Consider the following 27,174-nt stretch of genomic DNA (forward strand, 5'->3'; position numbering starts at 1 on the left):
GCAAAATAAGTATGGTGCTTTATGAAATATATGTGTGATTTTTTTTTAATATATATATGCTTGTTTAGGTTAAGTTAGTATAGTTAGATTAGGGCTTTAGGTTTAAGTGTGATGTCAATATGTACATGAATGTTTTGCCTGTGCTAGATTGTCATGTGGGTCCGAGCTGAAGAGAGGTCGCGAAGAGCGTAAATCCTCTACGCCGGCCACAATCTCGACGCACAGAGGAGTGTAAGCACCAAAGAATATATACAGGAGTGAAATAAGCTAACTACAACATGTAAGCAGTGAAGTTATTATTTTCAGTAGTGTTTCGTACTTTCTATTGTGTCCTTTTGTTTGTTTTGCGTGTCGATACAATGTCAATGCTCTAGAAGGCAAGAATATTAAATGAATATTAAAGAATATGAATATTTCGAGAATATGAGCAAAAGTAAAGAATGTTTCGGCTCTGAAAAGTATAGAAATCGATTTTATTAATTTTATTTAGATGGGTATGTCAGTTCAATGTAAAATATTTTCCTGTTAATGAATATTTTGTCCGATAATACATTCATGAATATTTTAAAGAATAAAACTTACTAGCCGTGAACGCATCTTTCTTTTCGAATACTAAATCTAATTAGCTTGTAATTTTAAGAAGTCATAGAAATACGTAGTCGATGTTTTCGGTATGCATGCGAAGCATGATCAAAACAGAGAGCAGTATGTACAGAATAAGTTTGCTGGGGAAATGAAATAGCTGTGAAATTCAGGGAAGAGACTTTCCTTAGTGTGACCGAGTTGAAAACAACCGAATCTGTAGAAATTTCTTATTTTATCAGTTTCGATCAAAATCTCAGTTTGGATTTTTTTTTAATTACAAAATTCTGTTTCGAGATTTTTTTTTTTTAAATTCAGATAGGGCTTTCACAGACAACATCAAGATCTTCTTTGTGCTCCGTGCCAGCTCCACTCGGAGGTCGGTGTCCTGTGTCTGTAGTCGTGGTTCACAACCTATTTCCGGATGGGACGTGGATGATGAACTGCAGGCCTGGATATCGGACTGCGAGTCGAGACGGAAGAGAGTTTGGAAGCTTTATATTTCGGGCCAAATTTGAGTTCTATTTTCCGTAGATGATTGGCTTGGTGAGTGTATCGGTGACTGCTGATGACGAGCCCATACGGGCCCAGTAGGTTCGGTGTCACTAGTCAGTGATACATTCAACATAGCATGTAATCTGAAGGAAAGGGAACATCATACAAGAAAACACAAATTAAGTCAATTCATTTCATTTTATTATTATTATTATTATTTTTAATAGTAAAATACTACAAAATCAGTAATATTCTTGTGGACCTTGGGGTTGAAGTGTCTTGATCGGATTAACGTATCTCTGTTGGCTAGCATGAAGTCGTTCTAATAGTTAGATATTAACATATTTTTCAAATCAGAGTATTTATGCAAGTTATGTCGTATAGCCTTAAACCAAGTTAAGCATGGTGGCACTAATAAATGCTGTAAGACTCTTAAAAATTGCGTTATCTCAATCCCCATCAAAGTACACTCATCCTAAAATTTTTCCAAAAATACAATCGCAGAAATATCTTCGGACATTCCACTAAATTTTGTAACAGAATGAATCTCACTGACCCGCAAAGGAGAGGAGTGTTACCTTTGCTCGTAGCTTTACGATTTTGACGAGTTGGTATTTTCCTCTGCCGTCCTTACCGTGAATGGTAACTGTACTCCATTAGAAGATGTTATACCTTTCTTGGACTGAATATTATGTTCCATGAGAGTTGGGATGCATTTTTCCTTCAGTGTATTAGCTTCCTCCTGTAGCTCTCTGATTTGAGTAGAATGTTCGTTAACGACTGTTTCCATAAGTTCTACTGAGGTTTGCACTACCGTGAACTTACGTGATAATTGTTCTACATTCCTTTCATTCAACTCCATTTTCGCACTAAATTTCTGATTCATAGATTCTAGTTTACCGACAATTTGTGCAGATAATTGCTTAAAATCGTCTTTATGTTGTATTTGCATTTGTTTCCACCGTTCCACAATTCGCTGTTGCATCTGGTCCGATCGTTGGTTCGGTGATTGTTTTGTTGCACTTGTTCCCATCGTTCATTACCTCGTTGTTGCATTTGGTCCAATCGTTGATACATGTGATTATTTTGTTGTTGCATTTCTTGTTGCATTTGTTGCTCCATTTGTTGTTGCATTCGTTTCATCTGTTGAAGGATTACTTCCAAGGTAAGGTTCGGTTGGTTTGTCTCTTGTGGCATTCTATTAATCACATTCTCAGAGGTATTCGTTCCATCTTCCGTATCTGTATTCGCAATAGAGTCATTTCTCGGGACACTCCTTTTTACGCTCCTGTATATTTTAGTTCCACTACGAAGCAAAGTGAAATTTACGTCTCCGTCAATGATGATTAAGATTTACTATTCTTCTAATCCAAATCACAGTTTCTCGAAGTTTCGGAACCATTTAATATAACAAATTTATATATCTGACTATTTAATCTGACACAACAAATTCACTGGTTCGTAGATAATAAAATTCACCGATTCTAAATTACCTTGTTAAACCTTTTATTATCTTTTGAAGCTTCGTAAAACGTTAACTCACATACAACACAACAGCGAGTCCATGAGATTACATTACATCTTGTTTGTTCGTTTTTATGACAACCTTCCGTTCGTCATTCTTAGTTACGTATCTACATTCAACTATTTTTTATTAAAATATATATAATAATCTTATATTATTTCTTTCTTTTTCTTCCTCTATAAAATAAACAGGCTTGTACATATTTATAAACCAAATATTGTTCAAAGAGAACAAAAGTATACAATAAAGAATACAAGTATAGAATACAAGTATACATCATACTGTTGTAATGCCATTCGCAATAGTCTGTCACATCCGATTTTTTTATTATCAGGAGTCCCGTAAGGTTCCCCCTTTCACCTCTCCTATACATTCTATTTTAAGCTTGCATGCCACGTCTTGCAGATCACGTCCACGCCTTCCAGTATGCAGACAACACTGCTTTTATTGCTCTTGGCACTTCTATTCAACATATTAACTGTATCTTGCAACTCGTCATGGATGACTTTTGCCGCTGGTGTAGACACTGGAAACTTACAATTAATGCTAAGATACAAGCCATTATATTCATCCCGAAGATGAAAACATCTAAAGTACACAAAAAATAGACATTGTCTATCTCTCCATGTAGATCATGTTCCGCTGAAAGCTGCCAGGACAGTAACTAACTTTGGCATATTTTTGATACTCATATTACATGGATGCAACATCTTAAAACAATAACAACCTAGGCGTATATTATAATCATAGGCGTAACTAGAACTTTATATTTGGGTATGCACAAATAAAACAACTTAGGTCTTGTGCCTTTTTAATACCTTTATAGCTTTGCAATACAATTACTTGGGTCTTTATCTCAAGGTTGCAATATCACCTTGAAACCCGCCGACCCTTCTACATCCGTAGGCGTTTGAAGCTCATTATCTCCTTCTGTTTGGCACAATGCATTATTTAGCACTACATCTCACGCCTTCAAGACATGTACACACTCCATTATCCCTACTTTTCACGCTATATAATTTCACACTTCCAGCCGACGATCCCGCGCTTTTGCTTCTAAATGAATACATCATTCATGCTCACCTTCCCCACATTTTCCCATCATTTCACGCACAGTGTTTTCCTTTATATATTAACTTGGGTTCCCACCGTCATATATCATAGTCTCGAGTTCCCCTAGTCAAGAAGATAATCACATCCGTCTGCTAACATTTAACCCCTCGGGTTGTCTTGTGCATCGCATCTTACTCCATCCTCCATTTCCATCATCAAATAACTACAGAATACTATATTAAACTACACATTTTTTCTGTATTTCCTTATTTCACATTATGTCTCTTTTCCTACATGTTATCGTTCTTTCTTATAAATGTATGTCTATAAATTTCTCAGTACTGAAAACCTTACTTCTCTGTTGCATTATTAATTCATAACAACTAAAAGAATGTATATCTAACTATTCATCACTGTATCTATATATATCAACTGTGACCATTCTTTCTCCACGCCAAATGTTAAGGAACGCAAAGTTCCTTAAGTCCAGTAATTAAATGAGTAAAAATATAATAAAGCATTTAGACCGTATCCCGTCCTTCAAACCTCAGTCTTCTCACACCACTTTCCTAAAACAGGGTGTAACTCTGTAAACGGTAGCTAGCTTTGGCTACCATTAAAAAAGAACAAAAGTAATCCCTTTTATTGCCGACAGAATAATTTGTTCTTTGTTTATTTATCAACAAACGCAACATAGCTAGTAAATGAATGAAATTAAATCATTGAGTGTTACGTTTCACGATTACGCCGGCTAGGCTAAAAAAGACGGTAATGATGAGAAATGGATGAAATAGTAAAATGAAGAAAGTGGGAGGAAACGGGAAAACCCCGAGGAAAGCTACGCACATGGTATTTGTCCACCACAAAGTTGACTTGGCAGGAGTAGGGCTTGAACCCGAGACCCCATGCACCACAGGTGAACGCTGTACCACTGAGGCACCGGTGCCCCCTATTGCGGATTAGTGTTTTCAATTTTAAATGTATTTGAATATGCAGGTTTTGTTGCATTTGTATTTTTCTGTATTTCAATATGCAGTTCTAATTATTTTCGTATATTACCTCTTTCATTTAAATTGATTTTTAAACAACTCTGCGCCTGTTGAAAGTTTTAATAAACCCACTTTTTGTTGTTCTTAACAATACGTATACAAATAAAAATATGTATATCAGAACAAAATTCAAAATTATATTTAAAAATATTTTCCGGTATTAGATTCTAATTATATTTATCTCTTCTGCTTATCTTCGCAACCCTCATTGAACCCTCCTGCGACCCCCTAAGTGTTGCTACTCCCAGGTCAAGAAAACCTGTTTTAACATTTCAAGAGTGAATTAAGTCATTAGCTTATTCAATCTTGCAATTAGATATGTGAAAGGACTATAATTACTACTCTTTCTAACAATGCACGTGACAAGTCTATGAGTTCGTAACAAATATAACAACCCTCCGGAGCTGTTAAAACAATTTTAGTTCTGTTTCTTAGACAGCCAATTTAGTAGTTGTGGTCTTATTCGTATCTACATGTAAGTGTACCTCACGATGTCTATGATAATCATTATGGGCCGTATGCAGAGTCATTTTGACGCGTGATTAGTGCCATACTAAAGAGTTCGACTAACATAAGGTTCCTGTAGTAGTCAGGCTCTTAGTACAACGCTAATCATGCATCAAAACGACTCTGCATAAGGCGGTATGACTCTAGTCTGTAATAATAATTTTCATTTTTTTTACTATATAACCGTGATTTAATCGTCTGGATAGGAAAAGTAAATATTGTGTTTTATTTATTCTTGAAATAAGTAATGACTTCTGCAAATTTTGAAATGATTGATGTTTAAGAAACCTAGCATGGATAGACGTGATTATCTTGTTCCCAATTATTAGTAAAAGTTTGAAGTTTTACTCATTCATCTATACCCTACAGCATATAGATTATACGGCAACAGGCTCCAGAACCTGAGCACTGAGACCTCTTGACACTCCCTAATATTGCAAATTGATTGTATCAGCCCCCAATATTTCAGTAACAATCTCATGTACTTATTTCTATAAATCAATTTTCCTGATTGTTCAAAGAACTGCCTGCTCAGGCGCTTTACATTCTTGGAACACAGTATTCACTTTTCTTGATTATCTACGGAAGTTATTTAAATAGTATTACAGAAGCTGTTTCGCGTGTATGTGACCAAATTGAACTTAATCAAATAGTGACAAGAATACATAGCGCCAGGTACGGGAATGTTTGATGAGTCTCCCTTGGTTCCAACGATAGCCTGACAAGTGTAGTTTCCACTGCGAAAAGCTCTGTTGAAAAAGTAGAAGGGAGATCTCGTTCCACTCCTCTTTCCAGAGTCTACACATAGTTGTCACTCATGTCTCTAGCCCAAAGCCCTGTTAAGCAGCCCATATTCTCAAAAGTAAAACTGAAGACTTTGGGGCGAAAACCCGTCAAGTCCAAAAAGTGGTTTCTCTTCATCCGATTTTTTCAAACTTAACACCTATATACTAGACTGAAAATAAACCGACACGTATTTTTGTTTATTTCAGAAAAAAGGTTAAGGTGGCCAAAGGGTCCCTTATCAAAAACGAGTCCCCTTGATTAAAAGGAACACATCAAAGAAACGGATCTCTGCCGATGGAAAAGATGACTTCAGAGTAGGAAATGCGGGTTTTGTCGTTTTTGCAAGAAAATGGTTGCAGAGGACAATGGGCCTTCGAAATGACAAAGGACTCCGCACAATCCTTACAGAAATTGGATTTCGCTGGAATTGCTTGAAACCGTGATATGCTGTAGATATTCTGATCCTGAGGAAGTCTTAAAGGGCACAACTACCACTCACTGACCGTTTGGCTACTACGAGGCCACTTTTTGGAATACAGCCCAGCCAAGATTCTGATATTCTGGATTTCGGTCAAAATAGCAAAACCGTGATATGATTAAGATATTTTCATCCTGAGAAAACGTCTCAATGGACACAACCACAAATCGCTAATCGTCTTGTCACTACAGGATTACTTTTTTGAAAACAGCCGAGTACAATGATGTTCTGGATTTCGGTAAGATTAACTAAAACTAAGATATGCTTGTAATGTGCCATTAAAGTCAAGGTAGTAAAATTTTTGTTTGGAGGAACCCAATACATTCCGAACATACTGTGTACTGTAGATTTTTCAACACATAATTTTCTGTCCATGTAGTAAACTCATCTGATCTTTACTCAAACCAAAATTAATCTGGAAGCTTCGGAATAATCCAGAAATAATTATATTTTGGGGAATGATTTCTTTATTTATATATTATTTCATTATAAACCCTGAATATGGGCATTTCAAATGGATGAGTATTGAAATTATACATCTTAAATCGACACAAAAACATAGGTCAGTAATTGAACAGAAATTTCCGAAGTTGTCCACCAATTTGATATTTGTCAGAATAATTTATACCCTCTTCGTCCCTCTGAGATGCCAATATCATCCCAAAATCCGGTTTCATCCTGTTTCTACTATTTTCTATTCGTTTTGTATTTTCCGCCTCCAAAATTCTTTGTTACAGAATACCGTTATCTCCTACTCTTTAAAAAAAAGAGTGGTCCTGTAGTAGCCAAGCAGTCAGTGATGGTTGGTTGTGCAAATTGAGACTTTTTCTCAGGATCACAATATCTACAACATACCACGTTTTCAAACAATTCCACCTAAATTCATTGTAACGTTACCTTCTGCTGTTCTCAAAAAATTGCCCTGTAGTGGCCAAATGGTCAATGATTGGTGATTGTGCTTATTGAGACTTTTCCTCAGGATCACAATATCTACATATCATAGTTTCAGTCATTTTCATCGAAATCCAAAATATCACTATCTTCGGCTGCTTTCGAAAAAGTGGCCTCGTAGTGGCCAATCGATCAGTGATTGGTGGTTATGCACATTAAGACTTTTTTCAGGATCACAATAGCTACAACATATCAAGGTTTCAGTCATCTTTACTGAAATCCAGAATGTCGTTATCTTCGGCTGTTTTCAAAAAAGTGGCCGTGTAGTGGCCATACGGTTGGTGATATGTGGTTGTGCTCATTGAGACTTTTTCCCAAGACCACCATATATGCAACATATCACTGTTTCAAGCAATTCCACCGAAATCCAATTACCGTACAGAGTTTGCGGAGTTCTTTGTCATTTCGAAGGGGGCATTGCCTGTGTAACCCTTTTCTCGCAAAAACGACAAAACCCGTAGAATATTTAATACTTTGAAGTCATCTTTCCATCGGCACAATTTCGTTTCTTTAATGTGTTCCTTTCAATCAAGTCGCCTTTGCCCCCCTTAACATATTTTCCGAAAGAAACAAAAGAATACGTGTTTTTTTATTTTCGATCTAGTATATATGTGCCAGTTTGAAGAAAATCGGATGAAGAGAAACCCTTGTGAATCTATATCCTTTACATTTTCACATTTTGGACTTGACGGGGTTTTGCCCCAAAGTCTTCAATTGTGTCTGAAGATTTCACAGGCATCGACTTACAAGTTATAGTCCGCGTTCCAGTAGTATTCTTCATATCATTGTAAAGTGCGAGGAACCATCTTAAGATCTTATGAAGCTTTGCGTTGATTGATTGCGGATCATGTTGATCTTATTTACTTACATATCTGGCAGTTTGTGCTTGTAGATAGGGCTCAGAATTTTCTACTGGTATTACTTCAAATTGATTTTGCAGTTCTTGTTCACCCTGTAAATCTTCAGTTTGCTTCAATAACACTAGGCAGCAGTCATTATGAACACTTTAGATTAACCATGTTTGGATCCATTTTGTGACGCACTTTGCACCTTTGTCTCTGTACATAATGCCTCTTGTTTACTGCAGTCTGGACGGTACACCCACAATTCATCGAATATAGCGACGTACCCTTTTCAAGATTCAGTCATTGACGCATTTTCCAAAGGCAATTCTCATAGAACTTAAAATCAACTCAAATCTAATCAACCAATGACTAGAAGAAACGGTTAGAGCCCCTTAGTGTCTAAGCGGTTGGCGTACCTCCCTTTGGTATGGAAGACCAGGATTCGATTCCAGAGGGAGCTCAGTGATTCTGATCCCACATAAAGCTGTAAGCCCATGTCTCGTATAACCTTGCTGCTGAAAGGGATACTGAAAAATTAAATCAAATCAAATGAAATATAAAAGTTTCTGTTCAGTAGTTGTGTAGTCTGTTCAGTAGTTTCTGAGGATACCTGAAGTTAACTGTCAAATTGTTTGGTTCGAGAAGCGTAGCGCTAAGTTGGGCACATAACTTTTTTCCCAGCACTAAAAACAATGTTTCAAGTGAGGTTCGTTCTTGGCGTAGGGACGTCACGGTATCAATATTGTTGACTTTTTCCTTTTCCGCAATTTTTACTTAAGAAAAAAGTCAAGCCAGTACAACTATGTTGTTTAAATAAATATATTCATTTTCCTCACTGATCACGAAGATTCTTATAAAGATAAAAACTTTAGGCTTTCACAAAAGTAGAATAAAAAATCGAAGCAAACATCTCAATAGTTATGGAAAAGAAAGAAAACCAATCTTCTCAACACATCTAATTTCTTACAAATACATACGGATTCCCCCTCCATTGATGTCCAAGAGTCGGTCTTCTTTCAGTCTTCTGTTTCCGTACAACGTACTGTATATATTCTTCCGAAAGTCAAAAGTTTCATCTTCAATTATTATTCCAAGCGACGTTGTTATTCTCCAGTTACAAGACTAAGCAATAAGGTATTTACCCACCATAATAGCATCAATACTCAAAACCACTGAGAAAAAATTTACTACAATTTCACCTTACTTAAAAACATAACAGTTTTCCTGCCTTTGTTAGAAATGATGAAATAACATTGAAAAAAAAAACATTATGTTTTGTACAAAACTGTTCAACTTCCAACAAGACCAAAAGTTTAATACCAAAATAGACCTCTTACCGTGCTTAATTTTCTGTTGAAAGAAAAAGACTCCCACACACATTAAATAACCTCAAAATAAATAAAGGCGTTCAATTCTTTTCTCAAAATTTATATAATACACATGATGGGTTTCCGGTAAAAGATCAGAAAGTAATTTTAAAGATAAATTTGTATAAAATAAAAAGAAACCATGACCTCAAAATTCTTTCAGTAATATAAAAGAACAGTTCAAAACACGAAAACATCCAACATTTACACGTATTGCCCTTTCCTATGGAAGAGATTTTCAAACTGAAAGAAGCAAACCGCAAACGAAGACCAATCAAAGATAAGAGAATCATTCATCTTTTCTTAAATCTCGTTCTGAAGGACTATGAGCCTAAGTACCACAATATAAACTGTAAAGAACCGATTCTCCTTTCAAATCGATATCAATGGCCGGAGATAGACTTAATGGAAATTAAAGTCTTGTAATACAAGGGTTTATGGAAATTAAAGTCTTGTAATAAATCTGACTTTGATTGAAAATTAATGCAGTTTATTACTTCATAAGTGAACAAAACCCAATCTCGTCCTACAATACGAAATCTAAAGACCCCCATTCTCCTTTGAAATGAATATCGATGACCGGAAATTTATCTTTTGTAGTAAATATAATCTTATATCCCAACTTAATGAAATTTATTCCTTTCCTAAGTGCAAAATCCAGTTAAGTGTCTTAATGTATGAAGCATACATACAGAATGATTTAAGCGTACTAAATAACTAACTAACTCTATGGCCTATGGAACCCGGAGGTTCAATGCCGCGTTCACAAAAGCTCTCCACTGACTTCTATCCTTAGCTAACTGCATCCAGTTTCTACTTTGTATTCTAATCTCTACGAGATCCATCTTAATATTGTCCTCCCATCTGCGCCTAGGTCTTCCTAATGGTCGTTTTCCGATTGGTCTTCCAGTGAAGACTTTGAAAGCGTTTCTGCTTTCTTCCATTCTAGCTACATGACCCGCCCATCTAAGCCTCCTAGACTTGACGACCCTAACAATGTTGGGTAAACCATATAAATTATGTAGTTCCTTGTTATGAAGTTTCCGCCATTCCCCATTCCCGTTCCTCTTGGGTCCGAATATTCGTCTCAGGATCTTGTTCTCAAATACTTTCAGTCTATGTTCTTCCCTCAGAGTAAGTGGCCATGTTTCGCAGACATACAAAACAACAGCCATGATTATCGTTTTGAATATTTTAAGCTTCAAATTCCTCGACAGAATTCGCGACGACAAGAGATTTTGAACCGAATAGTAACACGAATTCCCTGCTTTTAGTCGACATTTAATTTCTCCGTGAATATGATTTTCCTCTGTTAATATTGATCCTAGATATTTGAAACTATCCACTTTATTAAAAGTATTATTTAATATTTTAACGCATCCATAATTTGCTGTATTCCGGTCCCGACGCACTTCCATGTATTTAGTTTTCTCTGCATTTACTTCCAAACCCATGTCCCTGCAAGCGTTTAATAAGATCTCTGCATTTCTATCTATTGTTCTCCTTTCATTACCTATTAAATGATTTACGCGTACTACCTAGATAAAATATTTAATCGACAATTACAATTTTATTTTTTTAAAACACAATGTAATTTTAATATTATTTTCTATAAATAACATGAAAACATAACTTCTATACTGAATAATAGACATTTTCTATTCATCATTCCAGAAAAATAGCAATGTATATAAGTAAGTGTCCATGTGAATTGTGCGCAAAAATCATTGCTAACTTTGCACAACGAAGAGATATTGATTGTTCATTGCACATTAGTGGATTAGAGTGGAACAGTGGATTAAAAAACTACACATCGGACCGTACTGTCGTAAAAACATATTTTTCTGATGAAAGGTATATTAGGCTTTCCACTTTTACAGAAAGAGACTGGGGTATGCTTGAAAGCAAAGTAGACTTCTCACGAGTACCTGGTTGCAGCGAGGTATGTATACAATGCTATCAGTTAGGTTTGTTTTTTGCATCTGCGCCTTAAATTTTGCCTATAAATTATGTTAGTAAGCAAACTTAGAATGGTTATGACTTTAAAAAATCACTACGATATACAAAATGACCACAGGCACTTATAGCTTAAGATGTCTTAAAATGTATCATATAATATAAACATATACTATGAAATTTTATATTTATTTCTATCGTCATTATACTTATTACTATTCTGTTGTTTCCTTACTAATTCGTGATTTTTAGTTTGATGAAAAACTATTTTTAAAGTAATAATAATAAGCAGGAGAGAACCGACCAAAAAGCATGAATTTGAAAGTGTTTACATTTCTTTTGATGGAATATCAAGGCAAAATTAGGCTGGAGGATTTTTATATACTTCACACTTTGCAGTTTATTAGTCTTGAGACAATCTGTACTGTACAACAAACACTTTCAGTAGATTTTCTAATAACTTTTTTTTGGCTATTCTCAACTTTACTCTGTATAACAAATTCTTTGTTCCTTGAATGGGGAAGAAACGTTAAATATAACTAAAAGTTAGCTAGAATATGTGTTATCAGATATTCGCAAATACTAGAGACCTGCACGGGCCAGGCTTGGGCGGGCCGACTCTGTTATTTCTTTGGGCTCGGCCGGGCTTGGGCGGGCCGACACTGATTTCTCTTCAGGTCGGGACGGGCTGGGGCCGATTAACTGCAATTCTTTAATAATTATTAACTTTTGTTAAACGATAATTGTAATAAAGCCAAACGTTGAAGAAGTGTGCCAGTGTAAAATGTTACAAAGAATGCAATAGCTATTTACAGTTTGTGTTACTTAGCTGCTCCACTTTCAGTAAGAGAATTACAGGCATTGCGCGGTAAATTGAGCTCTGACCTTGACCTTCACTGAACTCAAAATATGACAAGAAAGGGGTGGGAAAGTTTTGCCTGTCGCTAAACAATATTGCCATCTTCACTTTATGCTAAAAATCAATTAAGTTAGATTTTTGTTACAGGAATGGAGTTTTTGTTCTCTCCATGACAGGCAAAGTTCTAGGAGGCAATGGTACCATTCAGGTGGCAAGCGTCAGGTTGTGAACCAGAGTTTAGAAAATGTTTCAGAGGGTTAGGTCAAGTTTAATACTAAATTTTGAGAAAGATTGGGGCTCGAGCTAAATTTTTAAAAAAATTATCGAGCCGGGGTCGGCCAGAAACTTTTAAACTTTATCGGGCCCGGGCCGGGCTTAGCCCAAGAATTTAAAAAAAAAACTTATCGGGCCGAGCTGAGCTTGGGTCGAAAATCTCCAAAACTTTTTGAGTCCAGGCTGGGCCGGGCCTAGGTACATTTGGGCTGGATTGGGCTCGGGCCGAAAAATTCGGCCCGTGCAGGTCTCTACCTGATACACATAAATATACCTGAACTAACCATTATTATTATTATTATTATTATTATTATACTTGTATAAATAGAAAATGTACAATGCTAGGTTGTCACACCTTTATATTAAAATAAATGTATCAAAAAATTGAGTTTCATTTCACAGTGTGAAACTACAGTAAACTTCCAAACTATACAAATTCAATACAGAAACTTGAAGTAGTCTATGCATAATTACTAGTTACAATGGAGGAATAAGATCGAAGATAGAATCTGTTCTTAGGACGCTAAATTCATATCAAAAAGGCATTACTCAGCATCTCTTACTGTTTTTTTTACTTTGGAGATTAACATTAAGATCGGAAGTAGTAATTGATACCTATCACTTCCGTTGCAGTAGAGGAATAAAATCAGGGATGAACCATATTCTTGCGGTAATTAATCCATATAAAAATGCTTGTTATTAGCTATTTCTGTTTTATACATTATGCAATCAGTATTGTAATTAAAAGCCGTAGATTTTCATCACTTCTGGTTTTAGTAGATATATAAAAGTCGAAACAAAAATCATCCTTGGGACGCTGAATTTGTGTCAGAAACCGGTTTTTGATATCCCTTACTGGTTTTGCTTTATGAAAAACAGCATTGAAACTGAAAGTATTGATAAATTTCTAGTACTTCTAGTTTTGGTAGTGTTGCAAGTGATGGAGATCTGTTCTCTTGAGATATTGAACAGATTGTAGCTATCTATTATAGTGTTTCTTCTACGGCAATCAAGATTAAAATCGGAAATCTCCCGATGTTCGTAGAGTATTGCAGGTGGTGTTGATATATTCTCTTAAGACCCTGAATTGAGTATAAAGAACTCGCAGTTTAGTATCGTTTTTGTTCTATTGCGATTAACATTGAAACTGGAAATGGTTGATTTTTTCCATCTCCTGTTTGAATAGACGGTTAGTTTAGGATATGGAACCTATTCTTGGAACACTGAATGGGTTGCAGAAATCGCTTTGAACCACTACCGGTTTTTGTAAAGTGTTGTGGATAGTGATGGCACGTTCCCTTAAGGCGCTGAATCGATTTCAAAGAACAGTTTGTCGCTATCTATTACCATTTTTCTTATACAGAGAAAAACGTTGAAACCAGAATGACTCATTTCAACCACATCCGATTTGGATAATAGATTATTGGAGAAGATGGAACCTATTCAAAGGTCGTTGAATGGATTGCAAGAAACCGCTTCTTTATATCTCTTACCCTTATGGCTCTCATACCAGTCTACTGACAGACGAACGGATAGACAGACATAGCCGTTCCAAGAGCCTTCCGACACTTTCTAGTCTAAAACCTTGAAACTGTCAAATTTATCAGTACCCGAAACACAGACACATAGATAATTGCATGTACTTTTCTTCATGAATTATTATACAAGAAGGTTTGGATATGAGGGACAGCTACCTGACTTATTAATGATATCTCGTAAAGTATTATTTAATTTCAATACGAGTATATCATATTGATGATATTTTGCCCTAGGTTTGTTTTTGTTTTATACCTTTAAATGGCAATAAATTTAAAAAGAAATGATTTCGGATCGTTAAATATAAATGATATAATGTATTAGTATTTGCTACTCTGTTCAGTACTTTCAATTATTCAAATGTTCTACATATATTATTTTTTCCGCTCACTACATCGTACTTTTGTGTCGTTTTTTTAAAGAATAGGAATGAGTCTAAATGAAAACTTATGAAAGAATTGTCTTGCTTCAATCATTTCCTATGAAACAAGTACACGTAGATATATGTTAAAATTAACAATGAATTATATTTAATAGAATAACAAATCGACGGTGTTAAAGTAAAAGGTTGTAACTCTCAAAAAAATGAAAATGTGGATTTTTACATTATTTAGCTAATTATATGTCAGGCCATAGGTGAGAAAAATATTGTAAGCTTGTGTGTATTATTAAGGCAAATGAACCACTTTTTATACTTGTGTCTTGCAAGGATGTAAATGGAAGTTAGAGGTTGTTTTTTCGTCTCCTGAAAAAGGTTGGAAATGAGGCTTACGACGTTTTACCTTAACACCGTCGATAATATAATAAGGAAAAAATTAGTATCTTATTCGTGTTTTATATACAGTATTTTACCTTTGTTTCAGACGTTTCAAAGGCAACTGACTGCCTTTATCATAAGTGTTGCATTAATTTTGTACAATAATTGAGATATAATTTTAATAGTTGTACTAAAATTTTATACTTTAATATGTTACAATCAGGTATTGTTATATTTACAATTTTATACAAAATTATTATTATTATTATTATTATTATTATTATTATTATTATTATTATTATTATTATTATGATTATTATTATTATTATTATTATTAAGATCTATTATTATTATTCCTTTTCTTTTTCTTCACGTTTTCTTTATTGTGCTAAAATATTCTTAATTTCACTTAAAAATTTTTCTATTCAAGATATTATCACGTAAATTATAAACCTGAATTAAATTATGAAACCATTGCAAATTATATCATAATAATTGTGCAGTTAATGAAATACTAACTTAATGAAACAATGATGATAATGGCAGTCAGTTACCTTTGAAACGTCTTAAAAAGTTGAAATAAAGAAAACATATGTGCAATATCAAAGGTTTTATTTATTTAATTACAGTTATTTCCGGGAAAGTTACGTGGAAACAAATAGAACAAATAACCCATGTAACGAACTCATTAAAACAGCAAAATTCGAAAACGTTAATTTTTCGTACGATTTTAACAACTCTTTTTTCTTGTTAATACAGGCCTTGCATGATGACTATATTTCATTATATGATGGTTGTCCACTCCTCTTTTGCAGCACTATCAATCCTTGTAGTCTATTGTGTCCTACTTTATGCTCATTTATATGCTATTCCCAGAAGAATGTTAGAGTAGATTACATTATTTTTGTTTCTTCTTCTTCTTTTCTTTAAAATATTTTGGATCCTTTTGTATATCTTCGTGATATAATCATTTCATTTTAATGCTTGTATGTGTATTTAACTCAAAGGTACTTCCATTATTTATGTAATTATAGCAGTAGCGATTGTATGGCTTAATAGTTGCCGGGTCACTCATCTGTGGCACTAGAACCACGACTTTTGTCCAGGTCATCAGTGTCTGAGTCTCGCTTCTGAAATCCAGACAGACTCAGCAACTCACACAAACCAGATGACCAGAAGCAGCAGAAATATCAACTCTACAGCATTCCTGGAAAATTTTGTAAGGAAATAACGATGACCATAACTTGAACTCCAATTGTCAGGTGTCTGATTCCTGCAATGATATTTCTTATTCAACGTACAATGTCTTGACTGTTTCAAACATAATTTAATACTTATTCGTCTTTCCATGTTGAAGAGTAAAGAAGTGGTTTCAAACACAGATTATAGAAAAAGGATTTAACAAAACACTGTCTGGGCTCGAGGGCATCTCTTATCTTCTGCACAAGTTTTACATGCTCATTGATTTCAATTATGATTATCTGTTATAAGCAAGCTATCCAGTTTTTCTTTCTTGTCATTCTCAGAATTTTATACTTGTAGTTTTCTTTCAGTACAACGCTTTGACACACACAGAGAGAGAGAGAGAGAGAGAGAGAAAGAGAAAGAGAGAGAGAGGATACACACCTAAAAGAGAAAGGAAACTATAGATTTAGTGAGAAGAGAGAATCGTGTTCGTTAAAGTCATATACGAGCCTAATGCATACTTTCCATGTGTATGAAGATGTTTCGTCTCTGGATCTCATGAGCCGGGTCACGGGTCTGTATGTCTCACTGATGGATGGTCATGTGATCTGCGCCATTTTCCTAGCAGAGCTAAGTGGCGACCCGTTAAACCAGCAGAGCAGAAGTAGGATAGTCAGTTGCTTTGCCCGTAGCCCTGAAAATTAGTAAAGAGGAGCAAAAGGGTAAATTGAGAGTTATAACTGCTGATACATACCAAGCCATAAGAACTAAATAATCATAGAATAGTCACAAAGACTCTCATCTGTATGTGACAATTTATATTTAATGAGCAGTCCAATATAAGACTCTCTAGCATCTTAATAGTTAAATATCCACTTCTTTGAAAGAAACAACTCAATGTACGAAAACAAGAAAGAAAGGACCAGAGAAGGAAGAAAACTATATAGAATAACTATTTAGAGAACTCTTTCAAAATATTTCAACTACAAAAAGGCCCAAAAATTCTTTTATCATCATGATTGCAAATGAGTCAGACGTAATGAATAAAACGGACAAAAACCGAGATAGAGTTAATGCAAAAAAGAATGATTATACCAGTAAATCTAGCAACATGGGAATAAAACCAATGCCGATACTTTAGAAAAAAGTGATTAATGTAACTTACATATATCAGCATCAACAGACCTTCATTACTACATTCATTATACTTTATAATTATTTTCTAAATGCACTATAACAATTTAGTTCTGTGATTATTCTGAATTTGCTATAATTTTAATAATTCATAAATTACAAATTACGTATTTGTTTCTTCCAGGACTTGCTCACGCATAAGGAATGCCTTCAACGATACTTGTGGGATGCGAGAATGTTTAAGGTATATAGTAAATGGCTCAATAGTGCAGAATATAATGACGACAATAATAGTGTACATTATTGGGTATGTTTTTATTCTTTCTTTACATGGGTTATTAAAATATATGTGTTTGATATTTTGTTTTATTCGACTTCGAAAGTGTGTTATACACAACTGTGAAAAGTCTTATAAAATGGCTATGTCCATCCGTCAACGTACTGTAACATTTAATCTATGATCATTAGTTACTGATTTCGTAGTGTTTAAATTAATATCTTGAGCATTTTGTTGTGCACCGAAAAAGCTTTTTCGATTCTGGTATTATTTTTGTCGTCTGTGCTTCTACCATCATTTGCAACTGACAGGCTCCCTCAATAGCAGTGTCCGTAGGTTTATTTAAGAAAATTTCCCTCAACTGACAAGATTTTCCCTTTTCTTATCAAATTTTCCCTAGTTTGTAAATGATTTAGATTTTAGATTATTGGGTTTTCGGCATCTAAGGCCATTTAGCTCGTCACGTTTGAGGGATGACGTTCCTCAGTGAGCACACTATTCGGGGAAAAGGAAGGAAGGAAATGGCCTGGGACCTATAAGTTACCATCCGGGCATTTGCCTGGTGTGAGTGAAGAAAACCCAGGAAAACTTCATTCAGGGTAGCTGATCTGAAATGTCCCTGCCGGGAATTGAACCCGGGACCACTCGCACTGTAGTTTGTAAATGAAATAAAATCTTTCTGTTTTACGTCCCACGCATATACCGGCTAGGCAAAAGGAAAAGGTGATGATGGGAAGTGAATGCAATTGTGGAATGAATGAAGTGGAAGGAAACGGGAGAACCCCGAGAAAACTCACGGACACAGTGTTTGTCCACCACAAAGTTCACTTGGTGCTAGCTGGGATCGAACCAGGAACCCCACGCACCAGAGTTGAACGCTTTACTACTGAGCAAATGCATCCCGTCTCTAGTTTGTGAAGTGTCCAATTCCTGACAGAAATTATGTGATATGATTAACTGTTAACCATATATATATATATATATATTAGTATTGTATTGGTTTATTTCTGAAAAAAAAAAAGAAATATTAAAGCATTTCTATTGGCCAATCAGTCAGCACGAGAATTTCCCTGAATATTCATGTTTTATGGATGAAAATTCTTTTTTCAATTTTTGCTAAATTTACTTACGAAATTTCCCTAGATTAGGCACATTTCCTTCAAACTACGAGCACTGCTCTATTGGCGCTCATAGTTGTGCTGGAATGTTCCCTGGGAGAAAAGAAATTTCCATTACTGTAGTTATGTAGGGCATTGTCATAGTCTAATAACTGAAATCTAAATTGAATTAGGATTATTATATATAATAATTACGAGTAATATTTAAGTGATAAAATACGTATATGAAAGTTAGAAAAGACGAATATGTATAAAATCTCGTTGGAGGTGCTTGTCCTGCTTGAAACCTGCATTAGATTAATAAGGCAGAAAATTATGTAAGTAATTCCTTTTCTCTTTCTATAAGGCTAGTTATGTTAGTATTTGTCTAAAATACCTTCTGTAACTGCCGGTAGATTTTGCAGGCTTAATATTTGAAACAATAAGATTTCTGCCATATTATCAGGCATAGTATTGCGAACAAGATAGCTCCTTACGGGGCAGAACAGAAAATACATTTGATTAGTCAGTATTTTAAGAATTCAACTGGGTCAAAATCGTTGCCTGCTTTAACAATTAAATATATCATTTTGTTGAACTGTTATATGTAATTCTTGTTCAGCGACTATTTAAACGTTCAATATATTGTTTCTTCAATTTGAATTGATTGGTTGACTCGAGTATCGTTCTATAAACATTTCTATCCTACTATTAATGTTGAGGTACATTAATTGGTTTTCAGTAGCGACTATATTTGAAGGTTACGTATGAGACTAGTGTGATATTCCACATTCAGTGTGATATTACATATCAATAGAATTAAGTCACGGGGGAATCGGCTTTTGCGCTCTCCTCTCTCACCCATACCGATTCGCCACTTTTCGAAGTTTTCGTAGGAATAAAAGAAAGTTTAAGTTAATCAAAATCGAAAGTTAATGCAGGATGGTTACTATATGTATCAGAATAAAAAACTGTCATATTAGTGTGCATCCGTAAATTACTAGTAGTAGTGTACTAGTAACGTAGTAGTGTGTAAAAACTGCCTACTCTTGGATCGAATTACAATTAGTATTTTTACACTAATTTGATAATGCTGAATCCAACGGAACTAACGGTCACAAGAAAAGTAACGTCAAGTATGGAATATAAATAAACATGAATATCCAGTCATTTTTCTTATGAGTACACGGATGGATGTGTTTGAAGCCAGTTCCGATGGACTCATTATCCTTAAATTAGCAAAATAGACCTATAAAAAATAGAGGTAGAGAAATGTATCAAAGCGTGTTAATGTTATAAGCGGTAATTCAAAGAACCTAACTTGAGTCCATTTTACTCGTTGACTTCATGATTGAATGTTTAAAAATGAGTTCTTGATTGAACTTTTAAAAATAACTTCGTTGGATTCAGCATCCTCAAATTAGTATGAAAAGCGCAATTAGAAATTTATCGAAGCATGGCCACTTTTTAACATGTGTAATAAGCATGTTACATGTTCATACATAATAACATGTTCTTTACACTTTCCCTTCGTTTATAGGGGAAGGTCATCTGGTATCGGACACCTTAGCTTTTTTTAGTTTGTCAGGCTGAAAAATAGCTATATCAAATTACTTAATGCACAAAATGATACCTTGGTATCTTACACACAACATGTTAAAGGTGATTGGACAGGTAAAAACTAATAATATATATTTTTGTAAAAAATCAAAGGTAACAGAAATTAGTGTTCTTAAAAAGTGGAGGGTGGTATCGGACAAACATAAAACTATAGAGAATTAGTCTTTTGAGGTAATTTAATAACATAACAAATTGCAAATATTAGATGTTTACTTACAGGAGTTCTTATACACAAAATACAGTTTTACTACGCTTGAAATACAGCCTAAAATAAAAGTAAAAATCGATATTAAAATTCTTAGTCTCATCAAGAGTTGTTATTTTTTATTCTGACACAAATGACAATGATAAAACTGTCTGCCTTCAAAATTTGCATATTGTTCATGGACCAAATGTTTACATATATTGCGCTGTATCCAATCATCAAGACTCCCCACAGATTATCATGTTTAGTTTTTCAGCAAGTTTGTAAACTAGTTTTAAAACTTCTGGTATTCTTAGTGAGACTAGTTAACTATACAAAGCCTTTACATGATTGTATAGTATTTCTTCTTGGTCACGTTCTCCTAAATGTGCCTTTGTTATCCGAGCAGCGAGGCTTAGCTGTTGTCTTCTTCCCTTCCGACAGTTTTTCGACACGATCTCCTAATGTGCTCTAAGGAACATCATATCTAGCACTGGTCGCATGTGTTTCTTTGGAAATAACTTTGTCCATGGCCGACTTCATATTTTCTTCATCCAAATTGCCACGTATTTTCCCCATGGTTTCTTGAAAAACAGAAACTATTAAAAAACGTCAAGTTTACTTACCAGTGTTTTGTCCGATATCACGCGATTCCATTTTGTCCGATACCAGCCGAAAGACTTCCAACTTATGAATGGCTATCTACCGGCTTGTAACAACATGAATGCAACTATACGCCTAAATTATAATATATATGCACCCTAATAAATGCTGTGATAGCAACAATATATCAATACATTTACTTTGTGACAAGTTAAAGCCACACAAATCTATCTCCATGCACCTGATCACTCGCAAAAATACTAAAACCTTGAAGCACTAGATACACCGTTCATCGGACAAATCCACTGTGGCGTGGGTTTGGCTAATTCATTCCGATCAACTCACTGTATGCTTGATAGGTGCTGCCTTAACCAGGAAATAACGAAAACTGCTTTTGTCCGATACCACCCGCTGTCCGATACCAGACGACTTTCCCCTACCCATTTCCGTCTAGTCCTTTAAAAAGTGTAAAAGCGATGAAATACTGTATGGTATACAAGGGTTGTTCATTTCTCATCTCATCTTGACGTCCTATTGTTATCACTCATCGCAACTCGGGCAGCGTTAACTGAAACGTGATTGCGGGCTATGTTTTGTGTGATCCATATGGGATTGTCAAATGGATGGAATGAAACATTAAATCTATGTTAAAATTTCATAAATTGTGAAAACGCCTACAAAGACGTACTATTTTGTATCATTCAAAATTTTGTAGCTTTTAATATTTATGACGTTTCTGTGGTTCGTATCGATGATTCCCGTCTAGTTTGAACCATTAAAGTACACTCAAAAGAACGATACCACCAACGGAAGACGACTTCTGGGTTCGGTTCCTGAATAGATGAAGTGAAATTAATAATCTTTTTTTTAACCGAAAACTGTAACTAAGCCGTTATTTTCAATGTCTAAAGAATGTAACATAAATATTTGCGGTATGTCCCGGGTTCGAATCTGGATACTATCCCACATAACCTCGGAAATTCAAGAATTTAATTACTCACTGCATCTATGAATTATGCCCTAATGCCAACGAAAAAAACAAACAAACATTTACTTCACGGCGTCAAGATAATTCAACATATTAAAACAACTTAACATTAACATGCAAATAAACATCATACAATTCCTAACACATCACTCACCTCAAAATAAAACTAAATAAATACGTCACTTAAAAAAATCTTAAACTGAACTAAGACTAGGTTTTAATATTTCATTTCGTATTAAATAAAAGAATTTGATTTTGAAATTATTATGATTTTACTTTCAAAAGCACAAACACAGTACATTCAATATTTAATTGTTGTTATTGAATGTACTAATGAATTAATGATTTTGGCCGCACGAGAAGTAACGAACGCAAAAGCGGCGTTCCGTCGTGCACGAAATATTTCAAATTGTACCAGCGGTAAAGTTTGTTTAGGATTAATACTGCATGTAGTGTAAACGAGCATTAATTATGCTTAATTTTTGAACACATGACGTATTAGGAGTTTTGCTTCAGATAACACTGTACTTCATAACATTACTTTATCACTGAAGACAGATAAAACGCTGAACACTAAATCTTCAAAGGTGCAGTATAAAGTAATTTTACATTTTTTCTACTTTTATAATCACAAGTAAAATAGGACTAATGCCATCATCAGCAGAAACTACAGGAAACAGCAACCAACAATCTGATATTCTTGGCCAGCATGATTAAAGAGAAAAAGTCACATATTTACATTATGAACCCAAACCTCAAGGTAATATCATCCCAAGGGAAGTCACCTAGGTTTCAGAATCAAAAATTCAAACATGTCCGATCTGAAATCATTGATTGACTTTTAAAATTGAGTATTCTTAATAGTGTATCAGAAATTTATTCTACATGATCAAATTGACGATAAGGAGATCGACACAGCTGTGCTACAATGGTTGCACAATTCCGATCATTGTAAACGACCGGAGAAGCGGGAATTTGGATAGCGGCGTTTAACTATAAAAATTCTTCGTGTCACACTTACTTCAGGAATGCTATTCGCCTTCATGAGAAAGTTATTCATAGTGTCCCGTATCCACCGAATTTTTCTCCGTGTGATTTTTTTTCTGTTCCCTAAATGAAGTCCACTCTAAAAGGGAAACAATTTGTCATGATCCAGGACTTCCAGAGTAACACGACGAGGGAACTCCGGCGCATTCCACAACAGACGTTCCAGGACTGCTCTCAGAAATGATGACAACGTTGGGTTCAACATGAAATTAGTTTGAAGAGGACAAGCAAGAATAGGTGGTATATAATCCCTATGTATTTTATAGCATTAGTCCGGAGTTAGTTGAACTGCCCTTGTATATTTAAAACAAAATCGATTTTATTCAGAAATATTGTAACTCATAGATTTTATTACATTTTCAGCATTTTCCGGGGTGGAGAAACCGCCGCTGCTTCTGGTGTCTCAAAGATTATAAGGCCACAGAGAACCACGAATGTACTACACAATGGAATATGGATAAAAGTATTTTACTTAGTTCATCTATTCAGTCGTTAGAAAGTAAAATTGCTCTTCTGTGTGGTTTGCAGGAAAAGGGCGCCGAACTGATCCAGTGCCTCCAGAGTCACCAGGAAGATGAAACATCAGTGACCAAAGACATCGAACGAAAGATTGAGAGTTTTGTGAACTTGATTTTTAGATTCGGAGCAGATTTTATTGATTTCAAAGATATTTCAAGTAAAGGGTCTCTGAATTTTTTCGACTGGAGTAAATTTGAAACAACTGTGGATGATGTCAATGATTTAGCTTTAGACTTCTTGAGTGATGAAAAGAGAGTGGCTTATAGAAACTTATTAATGTATTTTAAGTTTAAACTTGTTTCGTAATTATAAATGATACTGTGTTGTCTTGGTTATGTTGTGTGGTTTGTAAATAACGTACACACTAGGTATTTATAGTGTATATTTTAACTAAGAAAGCACATAGAAACTAAAAGATTTTCTTTTCGATTAGTGTTTTGTAATTGCGCAAAAGAGAAAGAAAAGAGAATTACATGTTCTTACACAAAGGCTATGCCAATTTATTTTTTTAATAGATAGATTATAATTTACATAGGAAAACAGTTAATAAGAATTATATTTCTGCAATGTTAATGAACTCTGTGGAGATGGTAATAAACATACAGTAGCTGGTACATTGGCTTATTATAAATCACACATTATTTCCTAGGAACTTAATATACCAAGTGTATCGGTAGGTTCTGGACTGTCTTCCGGAAAAATGATTGAGTAATTGAACATTCAAGGTCAGTCAAAAGTGACAAATACCTAAAAGAAGTTACACGATTATATCGTTGCAGTTCTTGATAACCTTTCTTTCAATAAATATAGGTATTTAAAGAAGGTCGTCTGCCATTACATATTCGCAACGTCTATAATGTAACTGCCTAAAAGAAAACTAGTTTTAAAAAATATTGTAATATCCTATGTGATGTCGTAAACAAGCAGTTCCACGCTTCAATGTTTACAAACAACACCACATGGTTCGGTAAGAGGATCTTCCACCAGAGGGACCTGTAATCACATGCAGACGATGGCTTCTAGCCCCTCCCACGGAGCAGAAGACAACATCGGAGCAGCAGCGCCACCGCCACCCAAAAGGACCCTATAAATTGGATGGACGAAGGCAACTCGACACCAGTTTTCTGGTGACCCTCCTACTGTCTGCTTCGGGACTTTAGGAATAACCTATCCCAGGGCCTCTAGTCTGCTACGGGACTACGCCTATCCTTTCTCCTGGCTTTGCCTGCTTCGGGGCTCTGTCTGGGAATCCAAACCTCTGCCACTTTGCCTGCTTCGGGGCTCTGTTGGCCATCTAACCTACCCACTGCTTGCTTCGGAGCTTTGGGAACCTAATTCCACTCCACTTTGCCTGCTTCGGGGCTCTGTTGGAGATCCTGTCTGCGACCTTACGGTCAAAGACTACCTTTTACTCACCCTTTTGAAATGGAAAAAAAATTGTATAGTATTTTTGTACAAATACTCTTATAGTGGAGTTTTATAATAAAAACTGGTAGTGGGAGTCGATTCCGGACACTCTTTTTATTAAATGCTCTACCTCTTCCTTATATGAGACGAAAATACACAAAGTTTAACATGGTAGAGGCTTTGACCGGCTCAGTATCGATCTGAATACTCCCCTACCGGTCAGTATCCTTATTAACTGGAAGTGAACTATTTTTTTCAAAGGTATGTGATTTTCTATAGTGTACAATTAGTGAATCAGACTTGACTTTATTTTAGTGCATGCCTCAAACTAGAACTGGAAAGAACACTTTCCCGGAGGACGGTACCAATATGGAGCAGAATTCGCGCCCTTCTTTTAATATACCACACCTCACTAAGTATTCGGGACACGTTACGGAGGACCCCGATAGATTTTTTATGCTTTTTGACCATCTGGCATTGTTGCATTCGTGGAATGAACAGAAAAAGAAAGAACTATTACCTATGTACTTACAAGATGTAGCACTTGATTTAGTCCTACAGTTAAAGGCCCAGAATCAGTTAGACGCGCTTAATTATGAACAATTAAAAGATAAATTAGTTGCACTGAGTAGACCAAGATTACCGGCATATCGAGCGGAATTCGAAATTTTTCAAGTCCAACAAGGTGAAAACGAGCCTATAGATGCATATTTTCTCAGAAAATTAAGGGTCATTAGACAAGTTCTACCTCAGGCCACCGAGGAGCAGAAAATAAATTATTTATCCTTAGGTTTAAAGAAAACTTTTTTGCAAAAGATAGCGTTAGAAACATTTACAACTGTTCACGCCTTACAAACGCATTTACACAATCTTGAGAAAGCAAATGACCTAATGAAGAAACGTGATTATGTGGAATTACAACAGGCATTTTATTCACTCTGCGATCAGAATACACCAGTCAGCAGTTTACATTCATCAGCAATCGCTGGCGCTTCCTTCCCTGTGCATCAGCAACAACTGACCTATCCATTATGTAACCCAACACCTAGTTGGAATCAATACCAGCAACTAGCTCCAAATTTTCCTACACCTTCAGCACCACAGCTACAGGGTGCATCACAAAATCAGATAACTCCAAATCCTTCCCCCCAAGTGGCTAATCCGAATCCCCCTCCCGAACCCCCCGCGCCTAGTACATCTATTAATTCCAGTGCAAGTAATTCATTAGATTTCACTAAATTAGCAAATCAAATGGCTGAACTATCTCTTCTTGTAGCTCAAAATGCCATTAAGAACTCACAATTTAGAAGAGGTGGACGTAACAATTATAGGTCGAAAAGTACAAATAATGGTGATCAAAATCGGCAGAAAAATGGAAATAAGAACAGTTCTAAAAATAATAATAATAATAATAATAATAATAATAATAATAATAATAATAATAATAATAATAATAATAATAATCCTAGGCCGGAAACAGTTACAGTATGCGGTACGTGCTATAAGAAAGGTCATTATTCCAGTACATGTTATAAGAACAATCAGCAGGGAAACGCATAGGGGGGCCCCAGGACACACCCTCTCAAGAACATGTTCTGAGGGCCGAGAACCAGGAAAGAAGTGAACTACAAAAATTGGCAAATACATCACTTTATGCAGTAGCTCCGTTATCAGATAGAAGGGAGAACATTAAAATGTTAAATCAGGAACATAAATTATTAATAAATGTGACAATTAATAAAGAAAAGTATCCTGTAATCATAGACACTGGCAGTTCATTGAGTCTTTGGCCTAAAAATTGGCTTCCACCAAACACAAAATTGATTTCTTTTAGCACTAATCTACGAGGAATTGAGAATTCCGTCGTAAATTTACGCTATATAGCTTTGATTAAGTTCAGAATTGGCTCAACAACATTTTCTCATTATTTCAGAATTTTAGAACATGGAGATTTTTTGCCTTTATTCGGTGAAGACATTCTAAATCGATTACAGACCAAAATTGACTTAAAGAATAACATGTTGTCAGTATACAAGAAACCACGGCCTCCGCAGTATCCAATTGAAATTGATACCCAGGAAAAATTATCTGCTA

At 35.2% G+C, this 27,174-nt stretch overlaps 1 protein-coding gene across 1 annotated transcript in view; it reads left to right on the forward strand.

Moving 5' to 3' along the window:
* LOC145679156 (uncharacterized) overlaps window positions 1-27,174 on the forward strand; it is a 163,901-nt gene that overhangs the window by 96,294 nt on the left and 40,433 nt on the right. Inside the window, exons 4-6 of the mRNA XM_081749749.1 lie at window positions 11,313-11,580; window positions 17,523-17,645; window positions 23,518-23,951. Of these exons, the coding sequence (XP_081605875.1) occupies window positions 11,313-11,580; window positions 17,523-17,645; window positions 23,518-23,951 (825 nt within the window). The remainder of the gene's footprint in view (window positions 1-11,312; window positions 11,581-17,522; window positions 17,646-23,517; window positions 23,952-27,174) is intronic.

This window comes from Thermobia domestica, chromosome 1 (assembly GCF_964235325.1).
Source record: "Thermobia domestica chromosome 1, izTheDome1.hap1.1, whole genome shotgun sequence".
In the NCBI taxonomy this organism is placed as follows: domain Eukaryota; kingdom Metazoa; phylum Arthropoda; class Insecta; order Zygentoma; family Lepismatidae; genus Thermobia; species Thermobia domestica.